At 37.9% G+C, this 21,240-nt stretch overlaps 1 protein-coding gene across 2 annotated transcripts in view; it reads left to right on the top strand.

The window, feature by feature from the left end:
- Tpr (translocated promoter region, nuclear basket protein) overlaps window positions 1–21,240 on the top strand; it is a 68,178-nt gene that overhangs the window by 19,857 nt on the left and 27,081 nt on the right. For both annotated transcript variants that reach the window (XM_055624562.1, XM_055624563.1), the window contains 17 exons: window positions 4,658–4,765; window positions 5,631–5,857; window positions 6,405–6,568; window positions 7,188–7,321; window positions 7,413–7,561; window positions 10,255–10,417; window positions 11,555–11,689; window positions 12,526–12,666; window positions 14,479–14,644; window positions 16,176–16,342; window positions 17,069–17,221; window positions 17,559–17,675; window positions 17,975–18,178; window positions 18,271–18,455; window positions 19,116–19,263; window positions 20,796–20,933; window positions 21,057–21,188. In XM_055624562.1, the coding sequence (XP_055480537.1) occupies window positions 4,658–4,765; window positions 5,631–5,857; window positions 6,405–6,568; window positions 7,188–7,321; window positions 7,413–7,561; window positions 10,255–10,417; window positions 11,555–11,689; window positions 12,526–12,666; window positions 14,479–14,644; window positions 16,176–16,342; window positions 17,069–17,221; window positions 17,559–17,675; window positions 17,975–18,178; window positions 18,271–18,455; window positions 19,116–19,263; window positions 20,796–20,933; window positions 21,057–21,188 (2,631 nt within the window). The remainder of the gene's footprint in view (window positions 1–4,657; window positions 4,766–5,630; window positions 5,858–6,404; window positions 6,569–7,187; window positions 7,322–7,412; window positions 7,562–10,254; window positions 10,418–11,554; window positions 11,690–12,525; window positions 12,667–14,478; window positions 14,645–16,175; window positions 16,343–17,068; window positions 17,222–17,558; window positions 17,676–17,974; window positions 18,179–18,270; window positions 18,456–19,115; window positions 19,264–20,795; window positions 20,934–21,056; window positions 21,189–21,240) is intronic.

Below are 21,240 nucleotides of genomic sequence, written 5' to 3'. Positions count from 1 at the left end.
TCTTACTATGAATTATTGTATAGCAGCTCCATTGTTGTGTTAAAAGTTTCAAGAAGTTCACGAATACCCTTTTGCTATTAGTAGTAATGTTTTACTTAATGATTAAAGAGAATTTGTATTCTAAATATTTAAATATTTAGGGTGTAGCTTACTACACAGAGAAGTCTGTAAGATTTATCAAAGAAATTTATTCAGGATATGCACATAAATTTTTATATGCTATTCTTAACTGATTTTCTTCTTGGAGAATGTTAGTAAATTGTATCCTTAATTCAGAATTACATCTTTTCTATTACAATTTAGAAACCACTGAATTGCAGACATAGCTAATAAAGTCTTTTGCATAAGATTAACTTTACCCTTTTTTCCCTAAGGGACTATTGGCAGTCTGACAAGTTAACCTTTTCAGAGAGGTCTTTTGGGAACAATTAAATCTTTAAGTTTCTCTGTTAATAGATACTACCTATTAGATACTACCTAATAGATACTACTGGAGTTTCTTGTTATATGAAGTGGCTATAGGTAGTTAAATGGCAAATAGACATATTAATTAAAATAGCTTTCACCTTAGAAAACAATTTGTTTATTCACTATTATATAGTAATAATAGAAGGGCTTATAGGTCATTTTGGTATTTTTTTCTTTTTTAAATTTATTGCAAGTTATTCACTTTGTGTCCCAGCTGTAGCCCCCACCCTCGTCCCCTCCCAATCCCACTCGACCTCCCTCTTCTCTCATACCCCTCTCCTAGTCTACTGATAAGGGAGGTCCTCCTCCCCTTCCATCCGACCCTAGCCTATCAGGTCTCGTCAGGACTGGCTGCATTGTCTTCCTCTGTGGCCTGGTAAGACTGTTTCCCCCCTCAGGGGGAGGTGATCAAAGAGCCAGCCACTGCTCCCCTTTACTAGGAAACCCACTTGGAGACTGAGCTGCTGTGGGCTACATCTGTGTAGTGGTTCTAGGTTATCTCCATGCATGGTCCTTGGTTGGAGTATCAGTCTCAGCAAAGTCCCCTGGGCTCAGATTTCTGGTTTTGTTGTTATCCTTGTGGAGCTTTTGTCCCCTACAGGTCCTTCTATCTCCCCCTTCTTCCATAAGATTCCCTGCTCTCTGCCCAAAGTTTGGTTATGAGTCTCAGCATCTGCTTTAATACCCTGCTGGGTAGAGTCTTTCAGAAGCCCTCAGTGGTAGATTCCTGTCCTGTTCCCTATTTTCTTCCTCTTCCAATGTCTATCCCATTTGCCTTTCAGAATGAGGATCGAGCATTTTACCCAAGGTCTTCCTTCTTGCTTAGCATCATTAGGTATACAGATTTTAATATGTTTATTCTGTATTGTATGTCTAATATCCACTTATAAGTGAATATATACCATGTGTGTCTTTTCTGCTTCTGTGTCTTTTCACGCAGGATAATCATGAATAATGTTTCATTTATAAATGCAGGTGCTCTTGTATTTGGGTCATACATGTTCAGGATTGTGATGTCCTCCTGGTGGATTTTTCCTTTGATGAGAATGAAGCGCCCCTCGTCATCTTTTTTGATTAATTTTGGTTGAAAGTCTATTTTATTAGATATAATGATAGCTACTCTAGCTTGATTTCTGGGTCTCTTTGCTTGAAAAACCTTTTCCAACCCTTTACTCTGAGGTAGTGTTTATCTTTGTTACAGAGGTATATTTCTTGGATGCAGCAGAATATTGGATCCTGTTTCTGCAATCATTCTGTTAATCTGTGGCTTTTTATTGGAGAGTTGAGTCCATTGATGTTGATAGAGAATAGTGACCAATGACTGTTAATTTCTTTTGTTGTGGTGTTGGTGGTGTTACTGTGTCTCATTACTTGTATTTTTATTTATTTTTTTTTTTTTGTTGTGTACTTACCTATATCCTGTGTTTTATTGGGTGTAGTTGTTTTTGTTGGATTGGAGTTTTCCTTCTAGTATCTTCTGTAGGGCTGGGTTACTGTGTAGATATTGTATAAGTTTAGTTTTGTCATAGAATATTTTGTTTTCTCCATCTATGTGGATTGAAAGCTTTGCTCCGTATAGTAGTCTGGGTTGGTATCTGTGGTCTCTTAGAGTCTCCATGATACTTGCCCAGGCCCTTCTGGCTTTCATATTTTCTCTTGAGAAGTCTGGTGTGATTCTGATAGGTCTATCTTTATATGTTACTTGGCCTTTTTCCCTTGTTTCTTTTAATATTTTTTCTTTGTTCTGTAGATTTGGTGTTTTGACTATTATGTGACAAGAGGAGTTTCTTTTCTATTCTAGTCAATTTGATGTTCTGTAGGTCTCTTGTATGTTTATGGACATCTCTCTTAAGTTGGGAAAATTTTCTTCTATGTTTTGTTTTTGTTTTTGTTTTTTATATATTTTCTGGACCTTGGAGCCTGGAATCTTCTTTTTCATCTATTCCTGTTATTCTTAGATTTCATCTTTTCATGGTGTCCTTGATTTCTTGGTTGTTTTGTGTTTGGAACTTTTCCAATTTTACTTTTGCTTTGAGAGAAGTATCAATTTCTGTAACTGTATTATCAGCGCCTCTCTCCTCCACCTCTTGTATTCTGTTAGTAAAACTTACCTTTGTGGTTCCTGATCTTTTCTCCAAGTTCTCCAACTCCAGGGTTTTCTCTTGTGTTTTCTTTCTTGATTCTAAGTCTGTTTTTATGTCTTGCACCATTTCCTTCATCTGTTTGAATGTGGATTCCTGTCTTTCCATGATGTCCTCTTTTTTTTTCTTTTCATTTCCTCTCTATAGGCCTCTCCTTGTGCCTCTGTTTGTTTGGCTGTATTTGCCTGTATTTCTTTGAGAGTTTTGTTCATTTCCTTTTTATGTGCCTCTAATAACTGGATAAACATAGATTTGAGATCATTTTCCTGTGTTTCCAGTGAATTAAAATATCCGTTGATTTTGGGGGTTTCTGGTAAAGCCATGTTGTCCTGATTTTTGTTGGATGTGTTCTTATGCCGACCTCTAGCCATCTGCTTATCCGTAACCTTCTCTGTTTGTTCTCTGGAGTCTTGTACATCTCTGATATCTGGAGTATTCTTCAGGATGATGAGAGAGGACCCCCGGTTTGAGAGTGGATGTTGGTTTTTCGGCTATAGCTAAGGGAGCAAGGTTTCAGGCGCATGTGAGCATGTGCGGGGGTGTGCATGAAAGTGTGCCTTGAAGGACAGGGTGCTAGAGCCGTAGATGCCTGCTATGTGGAGCTTAAGCACAGGTGGGGGTGCTGGTGCCGTTAGGGGGTACAATGTACATGCACAGGTGCCCTGAATATCTCAGTGGCCCAAAGGCCTGTCATGCTGTCCTCCAGGTATCCAGATTTGTCTGGGTTGCACCATCTTGGCTCCCGGAATCGTTTGCCTGGACTCCACCGGGAGACCCATAGAACAGGGGCTTTAGTGTTGAGAGTGCTGTCACAATGATCCCTGTGTTGCCCACTGTGGGGGTGTGGGCGGGAGGAATCCATGTCTGGCTGCTAGCATAGAGGGACCCTGGATCTGGGACTCTGCGTGCACTCACTTGAAGGCGCACTCACTTGCAGCCTAATCAGAAAGCACAGGGGTTCTCCCTGTTCTCTACTCTCAGATTTGGTCCCACAGAGCAAATGAGATTGTAGGTGATCCGTCAGCTCAGTGGTATCCACTGTTTGTCCGCAGGGCAGACCTGTACTTGGGGCAGCCGTCTCTGCTATCTCAATCACTGAGCAGGGAGGCTGTGCTTTGACAACCACTGCTGCCTCTGACGAGCAGGGAGGCCCGTGCTTGGGGCAAGGAGAAGTGCACAAGGATCAAATATTCGCCACTCTCAGGCCCCAAAGACGTCCATGGGTGACCTGGAACCAAATTGGCCCAGCTCACGGGTTGCCCCTCTCACCCAGGAAGCCTCAATGTCGATGTTCTAGCTTCAGCTGCCCCTCCACTCACCAATTTTGAAGTTTCAGATCCAGTGCCCCTCAGATATGGTGCACACCGTTTGCTGCCACCTTGGACTCCCCCTTCCACCTTCCATCTTGATTCATCTTGTTTTGTCCTTACTAGGTTTATGTCTTTCATGAATGTTTCTGTGCTTTTTGTTACATTTTCTTTACTCTTGCACTTATGTGTAGTTTCTTAAAGATACATGAACTATCAGAATATATTTAAAATTTTGTGAAAATAACTATGAACCTAGATATGCATAAATTGGAGATAGAACATAGATTTTTTTTTTTTTAAATGCACCTAGTTTTGTGCTAATGGGAGGGTTCTCAAAACTGCCTCTAAACCTCTGCTATGGTAGGGAATTGCAGAGCCTTTCTTCACCTTCTTAATGGCCACTGTTTTACTTGCTACTTTTTTGCCAATTAACTACTGCATAACTTTAGTCAAGTCTTTGTCTTACCCAGCATAGTGAATTTGACATTCAAGCTTATCAATCTAACCATGATTACTATTATTGATCTTTCTGGTCATGAAGATTTGGGAGTCATTTGGTAATACACTGTGAATTTGATTTGCAAAGTTTTACTTGACAACTTGGTAAGGGTAGAAAATGCTTGGTAGCCATATATATACATTATATATAATATATACATATATTCATATATACACTTGTAAATATGTATGTAATCTTGAAGGTGACACTGAATTTTCACTTGCATTTATATATTAAAGGAGATTCAGCGATTACAGGAGGACACTGATAAAGCCAACAAGCATTCATCAGTACTTGAAAGAGACAATCAGAGAATGGAAGTACAAATAAAAGATCTTTCACAACAGGTTAGAATATTTTGTGTGTTCTCTGGGTTTCTTTGTAATACTGACTGCTTGGTAATGCTTGAGTGTGAACCCAAGTACGTAAGGAAGTACCTAGGAGAGGTGTATGGTGCCTGTCCATTAGTAGGAATGCTCTTAGTGGTTACAGTCTTGTCACTGTCTTCTCAGAGATCTTTAATTATGTTCACATTGTAGATGACATTTGTAATGAGTACACAAACAATTAAAATTGGAGGGCCTTTTCTTTGTTTTTTTCCATCTCTCATCTTTCTAGCCTGCTCTGTCCCAGAGTGTAGCCAGTGTTAGCAAACTGGTGTGTATATATTTCCTGTCATCCATGTATCAGTAACTGCATATCTGAACATGTAAGTGTGTACTTTTGCTAAAATTAGATTTTACTGTGCATTAGTCATTACTACTATTTTTTTTTTTTTTTTTGAAAAATGGACTTGTTCATACATCACCCTTAAGCTTTGAGCCTCATTCTTCATCTTCCTGGATGCTGGGATTTCAGGTGCAGACCACTGTGTCTACTCTTTTTGTACCCTACCATATAAAACAAACACACAATAGTTCCTGATAGTTTTTTGTTAGAAAAAACAGCCGTGTTTCTGGAATGTAATTTCCTACCTTTTACTAAGTTTTCTTTATATTAAAAATAACTATTTAATTAAAATTTTTCTTAGATTTTTTTTAACATTAAAAGTGAGAGATTTTGATGTTTTGGGTTTTTTTTTTTAAGATAATATATTAGCATTAGTTGTCTTTTCTTCAAGGATGCTGTCATTTGAAATTTCTCATTTCTTCCAGATGCTCCCTGAACCAAAGCTAATAATGCTATTTTATAACATTAATTTTTTGTTTCTAGATTAGAGTGCTCTTAATGGAGCTTGAAGAAGCAAGGGGTAACCATGTAATTCGCGATGAGGAGGTCAGCTCTGCTGACATAAGTAGTTCCTCTGAAGTAATATCGCAGCATCTAGTATCTTACAGGAATATCGAAGAGCTTCAGCAGCAGAACCAGCGTCTGCTGTTTGCTCTTCGAGAACTTGGGGAAACCAGGGAAAGAGAAGAACAAGAGTCGACTTCCTCCAAGTAAGCAGTTACTATATCACTATGTTAGTTACTGGACTGAGTGTATTCTTAATGATCCTGGATACAGGAGATATATAGCAACTTAGGAAAACAATATTGAAAAACAGTACTATGGAATTATTTTTAATAAGGAGATAAACTTCAGTTTCATGTGACTAGTGCTAAAATAGGTAAAAGCATATGGTAGCAATATGTACTTATCAGACTCCATTTATGAAAGTGTTTATGAAAAAGATATATGGGAATTACTCAACTAGAGTACTGAATTTTTATAAAGATAATGTGTTAGGGAAGGAAGAATATCATTAAAAGCAAGAATTGAAGTTTAAGTTGGTTTAATGAGAAAGTTTTATCAGATACTATTGATGAGTACAAGTACCTAAGTTCTCTATGGTAGGAATTTTAAGAAGAAATTCGTAAGTTATAAACAGAAGAAAAAGGAAAGGATATGAAAATAGTGTGTGAAGATAGAAGATGTTTAGATGGTTTATAATAAAAACCGTAGTCTCTTCTGAACATGGACCCAGCAAGACTTTGTTTTCTGCAGAATCGCTGAGCTCCAGCATAAACTTGAGAGCTCTCTTACTGAACTGGAACAGCTCCGTGAATCACGACAGCATCAGATGCAGCTTGTTGATTCCATAGTTCGTCAGCGTGACATGTACCGAATTTTATTGTCTCAAACAACAGGAATGACAATTCCATTACAAGGTAGGTTATTATGTTATTTCAAGAAAATACTTCGGAAATACACTGGAGAATAGGTTTTGTGGTGAATAGTAGCAATTGCTACTCTTAATATAGAGTTTGACTTCAACTACTGTGTGGGGTTGATTATCATCAATCTTCACTTGTCATTTTGACACTGCTAAGACAGAAATTAGTAAATGTAGTTGAAAAACACATTAAATTATAGGATTTTTACAGAGTTTTTCTTGTTTTAGTGTTTAATTTGTAATAAATTGCCTCTAATAAAAAAAACAAGGAATAATTTTATTTTTTACATTTCATTTACTTGCATCCTTGTGTGTTCATGTGAAGGCTACTGTGTGAGTAAGGTCACAATAACTAGTGGGAGTTGGTGGTTTTCTCCTAGCAGCATGTGAAATAAGACCTGCTCATCAGGTAGGTTTTCCCACTGAGCCATAGTTTTTATATAGGTTCATTCTCTCAAATCTCTAGTAATAGGCTCTAGTAATAGTTTACTTTCCGTTTCTTGATTTAGTAATGTTGCTTTTGCAAATAATTCTTTTTTTTCCCAAATAATTCTTAAAACTGATTTCTGAAAGCAAGCAACAATGTTTTCTCGCTCTTTTTTATTTTTATGAAGCTTCAAGCTTAGATGATATTTCTCTTGTGTCAACTCCAAAACGTTCAAGTACATCACAGACTGTTTCTACTCCTGCTCCAGTACCTGTCATTGAATCCACAGAGGCTATAGAAGCAAAGGCTGCCCTTAAACAGGTAAAGATCATACCTGGTTAAGGTCATGGCTTAGTTTCAGGTTGAGGTTTTGCTAAAACAGTATTATCATCTAATAATCTCCAATATTTAGTTGCAGGAAGTCTTTGAGAACTATAAAAAAGAAAAAATAGACAGTGAAAAACTTCAAAATGAGCAGTTAGAGAAACTTCAGGAGCAAGTAACAGACCTGCGTTCACAAAACACCAAAATTTCTACTCAACTAGATTTTGCTTCTAAACGGTAAATTTTCTTTTTTTTTCTTTTATTTGTTTACAATTTATTCACTTTATATCCCAATTATAGCCCCCTCCCTCATCTTCTCCCAGTCCCTTCCTCTTCTCCGTATCCCTCTCCCCTAGTCCACTGATAGGGGAGGTCCTCCTACTTACTATCTGACCCTAGCTTATCAAGTCTCATCAGGACTGCCTGGATCCTCTTCCTCTATGGGCTGCCATGGGGAAGTGATCAAAAAGCAGGCAATCCAGTTCATGTCAGAGATAACCTCTGCTCCCCTTACTAGGGAACCCACATGGAGACTGAGCTGCCTATGGGCTACATCTGAGCAGGGGGTCTTCTCCATGCATGGTCTTTGGTTGATGCATCAGTCACTGCAGTCCCCCCACCCCCAGCCCTGCTTTTTTGGCTTTGTTGGTCTCCTTGTGGAGCTCCTGTCCACTCTGGGTCCTACTATCCCTCACTTGTACATAAGACTCCCTGCGCTCTGCCCAAAGTTTGTCTGTGAGTCTCTGCATCTGTTTCAATCCCCTGCTGGGTGGAATCTTCCAGAGAACATCAATGGTAGGCTCCCGTCCTGTTCCCACTCTTTTACTGCTTCTGGTGTCTATCCTGTTTGTTTTCTGAATTAGAATTAAAATTAATCATCCTCCCTAGAGTCCTCCTTAAGTTTAGCTTAAGTCTGTAGATTTTAGTGTATTTATCCTCTATTATATGGCTAATATCCACTTATAGAGTGAGTATATACCATGAGTGGCTTTCTGGTTCTGGGATATCTCACTCAGGATGATCTTTTCTAGTTCCCACCATTTGCTGCAAATGATTTCCTTGTTATTAATTGCTGAGTAGTATTCCATTGTGTAGATGTACCACAGTTTCTATATCTATTCTTCAGTTAAGGGACATTTAGATGTTGTTTCCAGATTCTAGGTATTATGAAAAATGCCGCTATGCACATAGTTGAGCAAATGTCCTTGTGTGGTGGAGCATCTTCTGGATATATGCCCAGGAGTGTTATAGCTGGTAGCACTATTCCTAATTGTCTGAGAAAGGACCAGATGGATTTTCAAAGTTTTTGTACAAGTTTACATCCCCACCAGCAATGGAGGAGTGTTCTCCTTTCTCCACATCCTCTCCAACATGTGTTGTCACTTGAGTTTTTTATCTTAGCCATTCTGTTGGATATGAAATAGGATCTCGGAGTCTTTTGAGCTGCATTTTCCTGATGACTAAGGACGTTGAACATTTCTTTAAGTGTTTCTCTGCCATTTGATGTTGTTCTGTTGAGAATTCTGTGTTTAGCTCTGTGCCCCAATTTTTAACTGGATTATTTGGTTTGTTGGTGTTTAATTTCTTCAGTTCTTTATATCTTCTGGATATTAGCCCTCAGTCAGATGTAGGGTTGGTGAAGATCTTTTCCCAAACTGTAGGCTGTCGTTCTGTTGACATTATCCTTTGCTTTAGTGAATTTTCTTTTGTTCAAGAATTGATGATGTTCAGTGTTACCTTTCAGTATTTAGACCAGTCAGGTTCCAGAATTAATTTGCAGTAGTGTTGCTTTTCTATGGAATCTGTTCAAAGATGGGAAGCTGTAAGGTTTCCTTAGCATTGGCTTCAAATTTTCCTGGGCAGGGCCAGGAGTGAATTCAGTAAGCTCATATAAAGAGTGCTGCTGGAGGTTATTGAAGCTGATGCTGAGACTCATGGCCAAACTTTGGACAGAGTGCAGGGAATCATATGAAAGAAGGGGAAATAGAAAGACCTGGAGGGAACAGGAGTCCACAAGGAGAACAACAGAACCAAAAAAATCTGGGCACAGGGGTCTTTGCTGAGACTGATACTCCAACCAAGGACCATGTATGGAGATAACCTAGAACCCCTGCACAGATGTAGTCCATGGCAGCTCAGTCTCCAAGTGGGTACCCTAGTAAGGGGAACAGGGGCTGTCTTTGACATGAACTCAGTGGCTGGCTCTTTGATCACCTCCCTCTGGGGGTTAGGGGCAGTCTTACCCCAACCTTACTTCCTCTTACAGAGGAAGATAGTGCAGCCAGTCCTGATGAGACCTGATAGGCTAGGGTCAGAGGGAAGGGGAGGAGGACCTCCCCTATCAGTGGACTGGGAGATGGGCATCGAGAAGAAGAGGGAGGTCGGGTGAGATTGAGAGGGATGAGGGAGGGGGCTACTCCTGGGATACAAACTGAATAAATTGTAATAATTTAAAAAAATAAAAATATTTTAAAAATTAAAAAGAAAAGAGTGCTGCTAGTTTCCTTTTCTCAAATTGAGAGTCCTGTTGTTTCTGGACCTCTTTCTTAGGAGGTGGGGAGATAGGGTCTTATTGTACAGCTCTGGTTAGCCTCCGACTGGTGGCAGCTGTCCCTCAGTTTCCCAGTGCTGGTCTTGTGGGTTTATGCCACCATGGCTAGTCTTACAAGTATGTGCTGTCATTTCTGGAGCTTTTCCTTGGTGTGGATGTTACCTTATGTACTCAAACTACATTGACATTGTTTTCAATATGATTTTTAGTAAATTATTTAGCATGAAATATTCCCTTGTTTATAATTTCAATTTTAACTGCTAAATAAGCGCAATATAGGTTTCTATTTTTACACAAGCCACTTTATAAGTTTAATCATGTGAAATTAAGTTTATGTGGAGTGCTTTGAAGACCTAAGAACTATTATCTTTATTACCAGTTATGAAATGCTGCAAGATAATGTTGAAGGATATCGCCGAGAAATAACGTCTCTACAAGAAAGGAATCAGAAACTCACTGCAACAACTCAGAAGCAGGAACAGATCATCAACACAATGACTCAAGACTTGAGAGGAGCCAATGAAAAGCTAGCTGTTGCAGAAGTGAGACCAAGTACCTCCTAGCCTACTTGTGTTATTAATGACATTCAAATATCACTAGTTATTTCTTTGATTTTATTGGTTGAAATAGCATAGTAAAGCATTGTGTGGACTACAATACCTATTTTCCAAATAGCCTATCTGTACAAGACTTCAAATAAAATTTAGTTGAGCACTAAAATAAGAAAGAATATTCCTGACTAAATATTAAATTAGATTATGATAAAGTTAATATCCTATCACTTTCGGTTTTTACTAAAGCTAGGTACTATTTGTCATCCGTTTTTATTAATAGAAATGGGTTCAGAAGCTAGTAATTGCCTTTTTTTGACAGTCATGAGAAATAGGTTAGTTAGGACTTGAAGTCACTGTTTCAGTTTCTGTGCTACATTTCTTTTGTCTTGCTCTACTTTATGATGGGGAAATAGGAACATTTTTTGAACTGATTTTAAGTTTTATGATTGATAATTAATATAACTCAGGACTAAATCCAAATACTTTGAAGTACTACATTTCAAATCACTCTTGAATCTCTCCTGAAGCATAGTTATTTCTTTGAAAGAAGTCCTTAGAAACTAATTTGGCTTATATAGCTTAGACAGTTCATGTTATGTTAATTTGACTATGGCATATTTGCACACTTATATTTGTTCATTTGTTTTGGATTTGGGTTTTTGGTTTTTGTTTTTTTTTTGTTTTTTTTTTTCCTTTCTTTAAATTATGTACAGATGTGGGTATATACATCTAAGTTTAAATATTGGAGGTCAGTGGCAGTGGATCCCCTTGAGCTGGAGTTACAGATAGTTATGAGCTGCCTCTTGGGTGCTGGGACATTTGGAAGAGCACCAAATACTTTTAACAACTGAGCTGTCTCTCCAGTTTGGCTTATATTATTTTTAAAGAATAGTTTGTTAGAGCAAAGTCATCATATTAGTGTTAGGTCAAAGACTGTCCTTTGGTTTGTTCATACTCCCAATCATTTCTGCTTTATATTCTAGTACATGAAAGTGGGAAGTATATTTCTTGATCAAGAGGTATAGTCTAAATTACATAGTAAAGAAGTGATTTTTAATTTGTAAGTGTATTACATTTGAAACAGTATTTCCCAACATTTTTTCTTTCATTTATATTCATTTTAAGGTAAGAGCAGAAAATTTGAAGAAGGAAAAAGAAATGCTTAAATTGTCAGAAGTCCGTTTGTCTCAACAAAGAGAGTCTTTGTTAGCTGAACAGAGGGGACAGAACCTGCTGCTGACTAATCTACAAACAATCCAGGTAATCACATAAAAAGCATACAAACTGGTATTAGCCTTTCTGTCTTCTTAATTTTTCTAACTAGAAAATTTATGTTACTTTTTTCATCCATTTTCATGATTAATTGGAGGTATGCTAAAAAACATTTTTAAGGAAACTCAGAATAGATTGAAACTATGTAATTGGCATGTTAGAGTCTTAGAACTATCTGTTTGAAATAGTCCTTGTTCCCCTCACTCTATTTCTAACAGGAACTCAATGACTGACTCTTTGGCCTCCCCACCCCCCAAGGGAGGAGCAGTCCTGTTAGGCCACAGAGGAGAGCTTTGCAGCCAGTCCTGAAGATACCTGATAAAACAGGATCAGATGAATGGGGAGGAGGTCCCCCCTATCAGTGGACTTGGCAAGGGGCACGGTGGAGATGAGGGAGGGAGGGAGGGACTGGGAGGGAATGAGGGATCGGGACACGGCTGGGATACAGAGTTAATAATATGTAACTGATAAGAAAAAAAAAAAAGAACTATCTGTTTAATTTTTGTAATGTTTCTTGTTATAGGATTACATAATTCATAGTGTATTAATTTGTCTATAGCATAGTTTCACACTTACATTTCCTCTGGTGTTTAGATTTTAGACTTTCCTTTTTTGTTATTAAATTATGTGCACACTCCCATACCATTAAAAAAAATGAACTTTTTAATATAAAAAGTTCCCATAATACTTCCTTTGTAAAACGACAAAGACAGTCTTTTCAATTCTAACTTCATCATGGATTACAATCTACTGTATAGCCTCTAATGTTCCTTGTATTGCTTTATTTCTTACTGTTAAGCACCTTTCACTTTTTTTAACCTCAGGGAATACTAGAGCGATCTGAAACAGAAACCAAACAAAGGCTAAGTAGCCAGATAGAAAAACTGGAGCATGAGATCTCTCACCTGAAGAAGAAGTTGGAAAACGAGGTGGAACAAAGACATACGCTTACAAGAAATCTAGATGTGAGTATCAGCTACAGTTGTGTGTAATTTGTAGTTACTGTTCTATGAAGAAACATCATTTAAGTTGAAACATGATTTTATAAAACCTCTTACAGACTCTTAAATGTGCCTGGTAATTTTTAATGTTTTTATCTTTGAAAGTTCTATGCATGTTTTTAATACATACATAATCATGTCTGCTTACTCCCTCCTAATCTCTGCTATTACCCCCACCTCATCTCCACCCCAACTATCTGTCTTCATTCTTTTTAATTGTTATAAATAACTCCCTGAGTCAATTAGTGGTCCCCATAAACTCATTATAGCAACTAACCTGCAGCCACATCCTCAAAAAAGAATGATTTTCTCTCCTTTAGCAGCTGGCAGCTGCCAATAGCTCCTTCCTCATCTAGCTGGAATTTGACTGGCTTGATCATGGGCAGGTGTCACATAGAGGTAACCTCAGCTGTGTCAAGTTGATGTGTGCAATAGCCACGCAGTGACCAGAGTCAGCACTACACAGCTTTCCTCCCATCCACTGTTCTTCTGCTCTTTCTGCCTCCACTTCCAAGAAATTCCCTGAGCCTTGGGTGGTAGGAAGTTGATACAGATGGCCTGTTCATAGCTGAGCACTTACAGGTCTGCATTAACCACTACACACTGCAAAAAGAACCTTTCTTGAACAAAGTCAAGAGCAGCACAAAGCAGTGGGTAAAACATAAATTACTTAGAATAAAGTTTGATGGCATGACCATTTAGCAAAACAACAACAGCAGTTTCCACCTGGGTCCTATGAGCTGCCCGGTCATGGGCTTTTGATCAGATATGAAATTACTCCTCATGAGCAGGCCTTATAAATCCGAAAGCAGTTTGGTGCCCCATAACCATCATGCCATTGTTGCATTGGTAGGCACTTTTTACCCAAATGTCAGTATTTACAACATTTAGGTTCCAGCACTAGCTAAGAGTATTGTCTTTTCCTCCCCAAACAGCCCACATAGTGCCATCTGGTATACAGTATAAACTATTCTCCAGAGAAACGGTTTCCTGGTTAGTTCAAGCTTGTCTTCTCTGTCCAGCATCGAGTACCAGCAATAAGATCTTAACTGTCTATATAGAATGGACAACCAATAACAGTAGACCCAGCAATTTCTGACCATGAGATTTAGATACTGGACGTTTTGTATTCTTTTAGTTTTCCCTAGCTTTCTTCTAAAAGGCAATAAAGTTAAAAATACTTTGATTCTTTGAGTGTTGCTTTTCATCATGTATTAAGCAGGTCCAGGATAGTGCTTAGTTTAGATCTAGTTATTCCTCACCACTAATCCAAAACCTTGTAAAGTAATGGCTCCATGGTGCAGTGAATACTTTCTCTATTTGGCTGCTCTTGACTGTCAGTATCGGCATTCTTCTTGCTGAGCCTTTCGGGTGATTTGTGATTTCACAAATGTGCTCATCAGCAGTGTGCTGAGCATTGAAGAGATGCCATATGTTTATCCCCAGGGTGCTCTATTCAGTGCACTGATCTCTCATACTCTGAGCATAGACTGGAGATACTTTGGTTTCTAGGAACTTTCAAGGTCTGTGCTCTTAGTTCAGGGAATCTGCTGATATCTCTTCATTTTCTTTCTTGTTATCTATTCAAGAGCTTTATTTCTGCAAGCTAGGATATTCTCTTACACTATAAAGCCTAATTTGTCTTGTCAGGAATGTCAGATATTCTACTCTAGCTGAGCAAGGGCTGGAAGAATCCCTAGGATATTTGCTTTGAATGTCTGGTTACATAGGAACCTACAGATATCTTTAAAATAATAATCCATTTGTTTCTTACAGGTTCAACTGCTAGATACAAAGAGACAGCTAGATACAGAGATAAATCTTCATCTTAACACAAAAGAACTGTTAAAAAATGCTCAAAAGGAAATTGCTACCCTGAAACAGCACCTTAATAATATGGAAGTCCAGCTTGCTTCTCAGTCTACACAGAGAAGCAGTAAAGGTAACAGAAGTAGCTTTGTGTTAAGTAAAGAATAGATAAGTCTTTGAACTTAAAATCTATCTTGTAAACAAATCCTATCTTTGTGCATGCTAATGAAGGCTGGAGAAACTCATTTTACTTTCCAAATAGAAAAGCTCAGTTGGGGCTTATAATAAATTTGAAAGACTTGAGAATGTAAACAATTATTTGACACTGGGATAAGCTATATTCTGAGTGTTCCAGTCTTTGAAACTACTGGCTGTGGGTATGTGGTGCTATATTTTTCTATAGATCAAACCCAGAACATTACTTGTAAGACAAGTTCTCCCCAACTCTAAAAGCACTTATTGATGCTTAAAATCTGTTTATTTTTTGAAATGAGAACTTGTCTTAATTAGGGCTGTGATTGCTGTGCAGAGACACCATGACCAAGCAGCTGTTGTAAAGGAAACATTTAGTTGGAGGCATGCTTACAGTTGCCGAGGGTTAGTCTCTTATCATGGCAGGGAGTGTGGTGGCATGTAGAAAGACATGGTGCTGTACAGTAGCTGAGAGCTACATCCTGATTTGATTCCAGGGCAGAGAGAGGGTCCCTGTGCCTGACATTGGCTTTTGAAACCTCAAAGCCTACCAGTGGCACACTTCCTCTGACCTCGCTAGTCCTACTACTACAACAAAGTCACACCTCCCAACCCCTCCCAACAATCCCAACTGGGAACCAAACATCAGACCACGACAGGGGATTTTACTAAATCTCTCATAAGGTCCAGTCAAATAATTACTGATTTGTGTCGATTACTGTCCTTGGATTAAATATTTGTTAGAGTCTGCTATCCTGCACAGATTTGCCCTTTCAAATTTAAAACTTTTGTTTCTACATAGTCTTGCCACATCTTTCATTAAAAGTAGGAAAACAAGCTTTTATGTGTATGTTTCAAATACAGATGTCTGATACATGTTTAATAGATGTTTTACTATCTAATAATGTCTTACTGGTATTTTATGATAAAGTATTCTTTATCATATCAATGTTTATCCATGTTCAGTTGCCCATTGTCCAATTATTTTAGATAAAACAAAAATTGGGATAAACTGCCATTTGTGGATTTGTGTTTCATTGTCTCAAATATTCTTAAGTTTAAAGATGAGATTTCAAACATTTACATTTTTTCTTTTCTTTCCCTCCTTCCTTTCTTTTTTCTTTTTCTCTCCCACTTTTCCTTCCTTCCTTCTTTCTTCCTTTCCTCCTTCCCTCCCTTCCTTCTCTCCCTCCTTTCCTGGCTTTCATGGCTCTGCCTGGCCTAGAACTTACATGTACTTCATGCCAACCTGGAATCAGTAATCTGCCTACCACTGCATCCCAAGTGCTAGAATTAAAGGCATGTGTCACCATGCCTGATCTAGTTTTTATTGTGTTATTCAACATGCATTGAGATACACTTTATAGATAATTTTAGCCTTAATCCTGATTTCATGGACTCTTCAATATTTAATATTACTTAAGGCATTAATTGAAAGTATGTATTTTATTAGAACGTTTTATATCTTGTAGGTCAACCTAGTGACAAAGATGATGTTGATGATCTTATGACTCAGCTAAGACAGACTGAAGAACAGGTCAGTGACTTGAAGGAGAGACTCAAGACAAGTGCTAGTAATGTGGAGCAGTATCGGGCAATGGTGACTAGCTTAGAAGATTCCCTGAACAAGGAAAAACAGGTGTGTATAATTCACATTGTCTTTAGTTAAGAACTTTTCTGTGTATAAAGCAGGGTCCTAAGGGTTGAACTGACACTGGTCTTATTGCTGGAAAGTTCTTGGGTCTAACAAATCAAAATGAAAACCATACAACTTAGAAAGGAATAGATACAGATCAGTCACTGAGGAGAGTGAGTGAGTTATCTGCTCTATGTGCATAGCTCCACATAACAGATGACAAGGGGATACATTTGAACAGAGGCAGGTGAGTGAACAAAGTCAGTAGGAACAGTGTCAGGCCTCAGTTGAGAATAGAAAGTATTCAGATAAATATGTACATGAACTTATTCTGGACCTTTGGTTCTTAACATGTCACAGTTTTCTTCAAAGATTAGTGTAAATTAAAGGTATGGTGTTGTGGAGAATATATTTCTAAAATCCTTATATGATTGGCATCAATGGATGTCAACATATAAGGAAAATATATTTTAGTGATAGACTAAGCAGATTTGGGCAAATAGACATGAGGCTGGAAGGAAATAAGAGATTCAGATTTCAATACGAAAAAGCCACGTTGAAAGAGAATTTATGCTTCTGGGTTCGTGTGGTATATCTGCTTACCTAATTGCCATTTTAGGGGTTCTGTTTTTAGTGTAAGACAAGTATTAAGTTGGTTCTAGTTTAATTGAGATTGAAAAGATACTGTATCATTTGTGTCACTTCTTTCTTGCTGCTTATGTGATGAAGGTGACTGAGGAAGTACATAAGAATATTGAAATTCGTTTAAAAGAATCAGCAGAATTCCAGACACAGTTGGAGAAAAAGTTGATGGAAGTAGAGAAGGAGAAACAAGAACTGCAGGATGACAAGAGAAAAGCCATCGAGAGCATGGAGCAGCAAGTGAGTTTACTAGGATCCATACGGTTTATCTCTTTTATAGGTTATACTTTGAATGCATACCTATTGATTTTAAGTTTATGTTTCACTCAATCCTGTGCATCTGTATATATTTTGTTTGGAAAATTTTAGATCACTTTACAAAATTGCTTGTTCGTGTTACTTTTTGGAAGCTGTCTCAAATTTTGCAAAATGGTTGGCAAGAGGATATAGATTAGGAAAAACTGTAGATTACATCAGATTATAGCAGTGTTCAGTTTAGTTAACTGGACTGATAAACATCTGTCGTAAGTATTTTCCCAGTTTGTAGTTAACTCTGGCTTACTCTTGTTTTGTTTAGTTAACTGAGTTGAAGAAAACACTTTCTAGTGTGCAAAATGAAGTACAAGAAGCTCTGCAGAGAGCAAGCACAGCTCTAAGTAATGAGCAGCAAGCCAGGCGTGACTGTCAAGAACAAGTGAGTGTTATTCTCATAGTTTCTGAGCAGAAAGCTGTAAGCCTCAGTTTGGATTCTAGCTTCCATGTAAAAAGCCAAACCTGTGAAACCCCAGTGCTGTGGGACATGGAGGGTTGCTAGGGTTGCTGGCTTCCAGAGGGTGCTGTGAATTTTTTAGACCCTGTCTAAAAAAATTCAGCAGGACACCAAAAGTCCTTTAGCCTTCACACATGTACATACACAGAAAAAATATATTTTTGTGAGAATATTAATAAGTTGATTTTAATCTTCTTTGTCAATGGGGGAATTGTTAATTGTAGGCCAAAATAGCTGTGGAAGCTCAGAATAAGTATGAGAGAGAATTGATGCTACATGCTGCTGATGTTGAAGCTCTGCAAGCTGCCAAGGAACAAGTTTCAAAGATGACATCAATCCGCCAGCATTTGGAAGAAACAACTCAGAAAGCGGAGTCACAGTTGTTGGAGTGTAAAGCGTCTTGGGAAGAAAGAGAGAGAGTGTTAAAGGTACTATTGTAGATTGTTTTGGAGAAATAAAAGAATTTTTTTTTTTTTCCTGTATACTTGGGAAACCATTATAATGGAATCTTGGCTTATAGGATGAAGTTTCAAAGAGTGTATCTCGTTGTGAAGATCTAGAGAAACAAAACAGACTGCTTCATGATCAAATCGAAAAATTAAGTGACAAGGTGGTCTCATCGATGAAGGAGGTTGTACAAGTACCATTAAATGTGTCTCTCAATGAAGAAGGAAAATCTCAAGAGCAAATTTTAGAAATTCTTAGGTAAGTCAAATACATTTTTAAATGGTTCCATAATAAGGCAGGCACAAATGCAGCAGTGTAAAACTCATTCAGTCTTAATTGGCCAAGTTACTTAGTGGTTACTTTTGACACTTTAAATACACTAATTCAGGTCGAATCTGATAGTAAGGACTTGATGTGATTCTTACTGAGAACGTAAAAGTCAGCTGTGTGTGGTGATGGAGTGCACATCTGTGATCCTGATACCCAGAAAGCCGAGAGGGAAACTGCAAATTCCAGGGCAGCCCGGGCTACATACCAAGATCCCATCTCAACAATGGAAAAGAAAACTAGATGTCTCAAATCATTTTAAAGAGATACTCTCTTTCTCACTAATCCCAGCTCCCATCTCCCTCTCAAGTGTTGAGAATAGCTAGGAATGTATGCCATTGTACACAACTTAAAGATAATGTATTTTTAATTGTTTTCTTATATATTATTATTGAGTGTATGTTTGTGTATGTACATGCCTTGCACAAGTGCCTTTACTTCCTGAGCTATTTTGCAGGCTGTAAAATTTAATCTATCATTGAAATATGAGATGAACTATGAAGGTGAATACTTTTTGTCATTTTAAGAATTGCCCAAGTTTCAAACTACTAAATTTTTAGCTTACTAAAATTTTAACATGTATTCTCATAGATTTATACGACGAGAAAAAGAAATTGCTGAAACGAGGTTTGAGGTGGCTCAGGTTGAGAGTCTGCGATATCGACAAAGAGTTGAACTTTTAGAACGGGAGCTGCAAGAACTACAGGATAGCCTGAATGCGGAAAGGGAGAAGGTGCAGGTGCGTGCATATACTAAGCTAAAAGAAAGCTCATTTTTTCCCCACAGTAAATTTACATAAATTTACTGTGTTTAGCCTTCATCCTAAACTTGTAGATTTATTTAGTGTCTAGCCAGTATGCCTGAGTGTGTGGTGGCTTACAGGTTCTGTTCCAGCTGTTTAAGCTATTGCAGTTGCGGTGTGCAAATACCTTGAGAGTCATTCTGTAATGAAAATTTTAGAGTCATTCTAGGATAGATTGAAACTACTGTAGAATTTTTTTTCTTTTTCAGCAAAGAAGCAAAAAGGAGGGGGGGTGATAAAGTAACAACGAGAGAAAGAAAAAGAATGTTATTATGAGGTGTCTGGTGGTGGTGAGCTCACCGTCTTAGCTGCAGTACCTCAGCACCTTCCCACTGAGTTCACTCATTGTGAGGAGAGCTAGTGATGCATATTTTAGAAGGAAAGAAACTAGCTGGTTGATGTTCTTCACTGGGAGGGAAAAAAAAGAAACATTTAGGTAGTTGATGTGACTACTAGGGAAAAACTATTGGCCAGGGAAACGTGGATAATTAGATTTATAAGACTAATTCTCTAACAGAATTTGAAATATACAGAATTGCATCTAGTTTGAAAATACAAATCAAATTTAATTGCTGTCTCACCATGGAAATACTAGGTCCTATATTTCATGGAGTAGAAAGAGCAGATGGGTCGCCTAATAAGATTATGTTTTATCTCCGCCTTCTCGGCTTTCTTTGGTAATCTCTCAGGCTATTGAGCATGTACTGAAAGCTCAGCCTTTGAAGAAATTCACAGTGGGAAAGCAAGTCTTAGATACAGTAAGAAGAGCCAAGAAGTTAACGCACATTTTATCAAACACAATATACACGCATGATCAGTATCCAGGTGCTAAGGTGGGGCAGAGACATGTGGGTTCCTGGAGTTCATTAGCCACCTAGCCTAGCCAAACCAGTGAGATCCAGGTTCAGTGAGAAACCTTGTTTCAGAACATAAGGTAGAGAATAATGGAAGAAGACACCACAGGTCAACTTCTCATCAAGATTTATATACTCACACACAAACATGTCTGCCCACACAAAATAATGTCCAATGCAAAAGGTAGATAATTACACCCAGTGAAGAGAATAATTTCACACTGTTGAAACCATACTGAAATACCATAACCAAGTGATGACAGACTTCTGAGCAGGAGTTTGGAAAATGGAAAAGCCAAGAATCAAAATAACAGTACTTTAGAGCTCATACCGAAGTACAAGAAAATACAGAGGGATGAAACACATTTGGCCCATGGTGCTACTGCTTCTCTGTTGGTAGAGTTTGTAGTTCTTTCCCTTTAATCTCTTATATTTATTTGAATTCATTAGAAATTAAGATGTCTCAGAAAAATAAACCTGCAAGCTTTCAAAGTTCTAGTTAAAGTTGAAATTTAAATCCTCTATAGTTTGTTATTTGGGAAGATTGGAAGTGAAGTGGTAGGAAAAAGCTATCTCTGAATGCTGGTCACTGATCTGTGTATGTGTCTGTTTCAGGTAACTGCAAAAACAATGGCTCAACATGAAGAACTGATGAAGAAAACTGAAACAATGAATGTGGTTATGGAGACCAATAAGATGCTAAGAGAAGAAAAGGAAAGGCTTGAACAAAACCTTCAACAAATGCAAGCGAAGGTTTGTGTCCATAACTAGTTGAGAGCAGCAGCTCTTATTATTTGTAAAAATATAAATGAATTTAATTCATTTAAAATATAAATGAATTTATTTGAAAAAACAAAAACTTGGAACTATTTTCAGGTGAGGAAACTGGAGTTAGATATTTTACCCTTACAAGAAGCCAATGCTGAGCTAAGTGAGAAAAGTGGTATGCTGCAGGCAGAGAAGAAGCTGTTAGAGGAGGATGTCAAGCGTTGGAAAGCACGGAACCAGGTAAATACAGTTAGTCACTCACCAACATAGCAATGATTTTAAATTTAGACAT

Source organism: Psammomys obesus, unplaced genomic scaffold (genome assembly GCF_907164565.1).
Source record: "Psammomys obesus unplaced genomic scaffold, mPsaObe1.curated_primary_1811, whole genome shotgun sequence".
NCBI lineage: Eukaryota > Metazoa > Chordata > Mammalia > Rodentia > Muridae > Psammomys > Psammomys obesus.
Note: the sequence above shows the minus strand (reverse complement) of the source record. Positions and strands in the feature narration are given on the sequence as shown.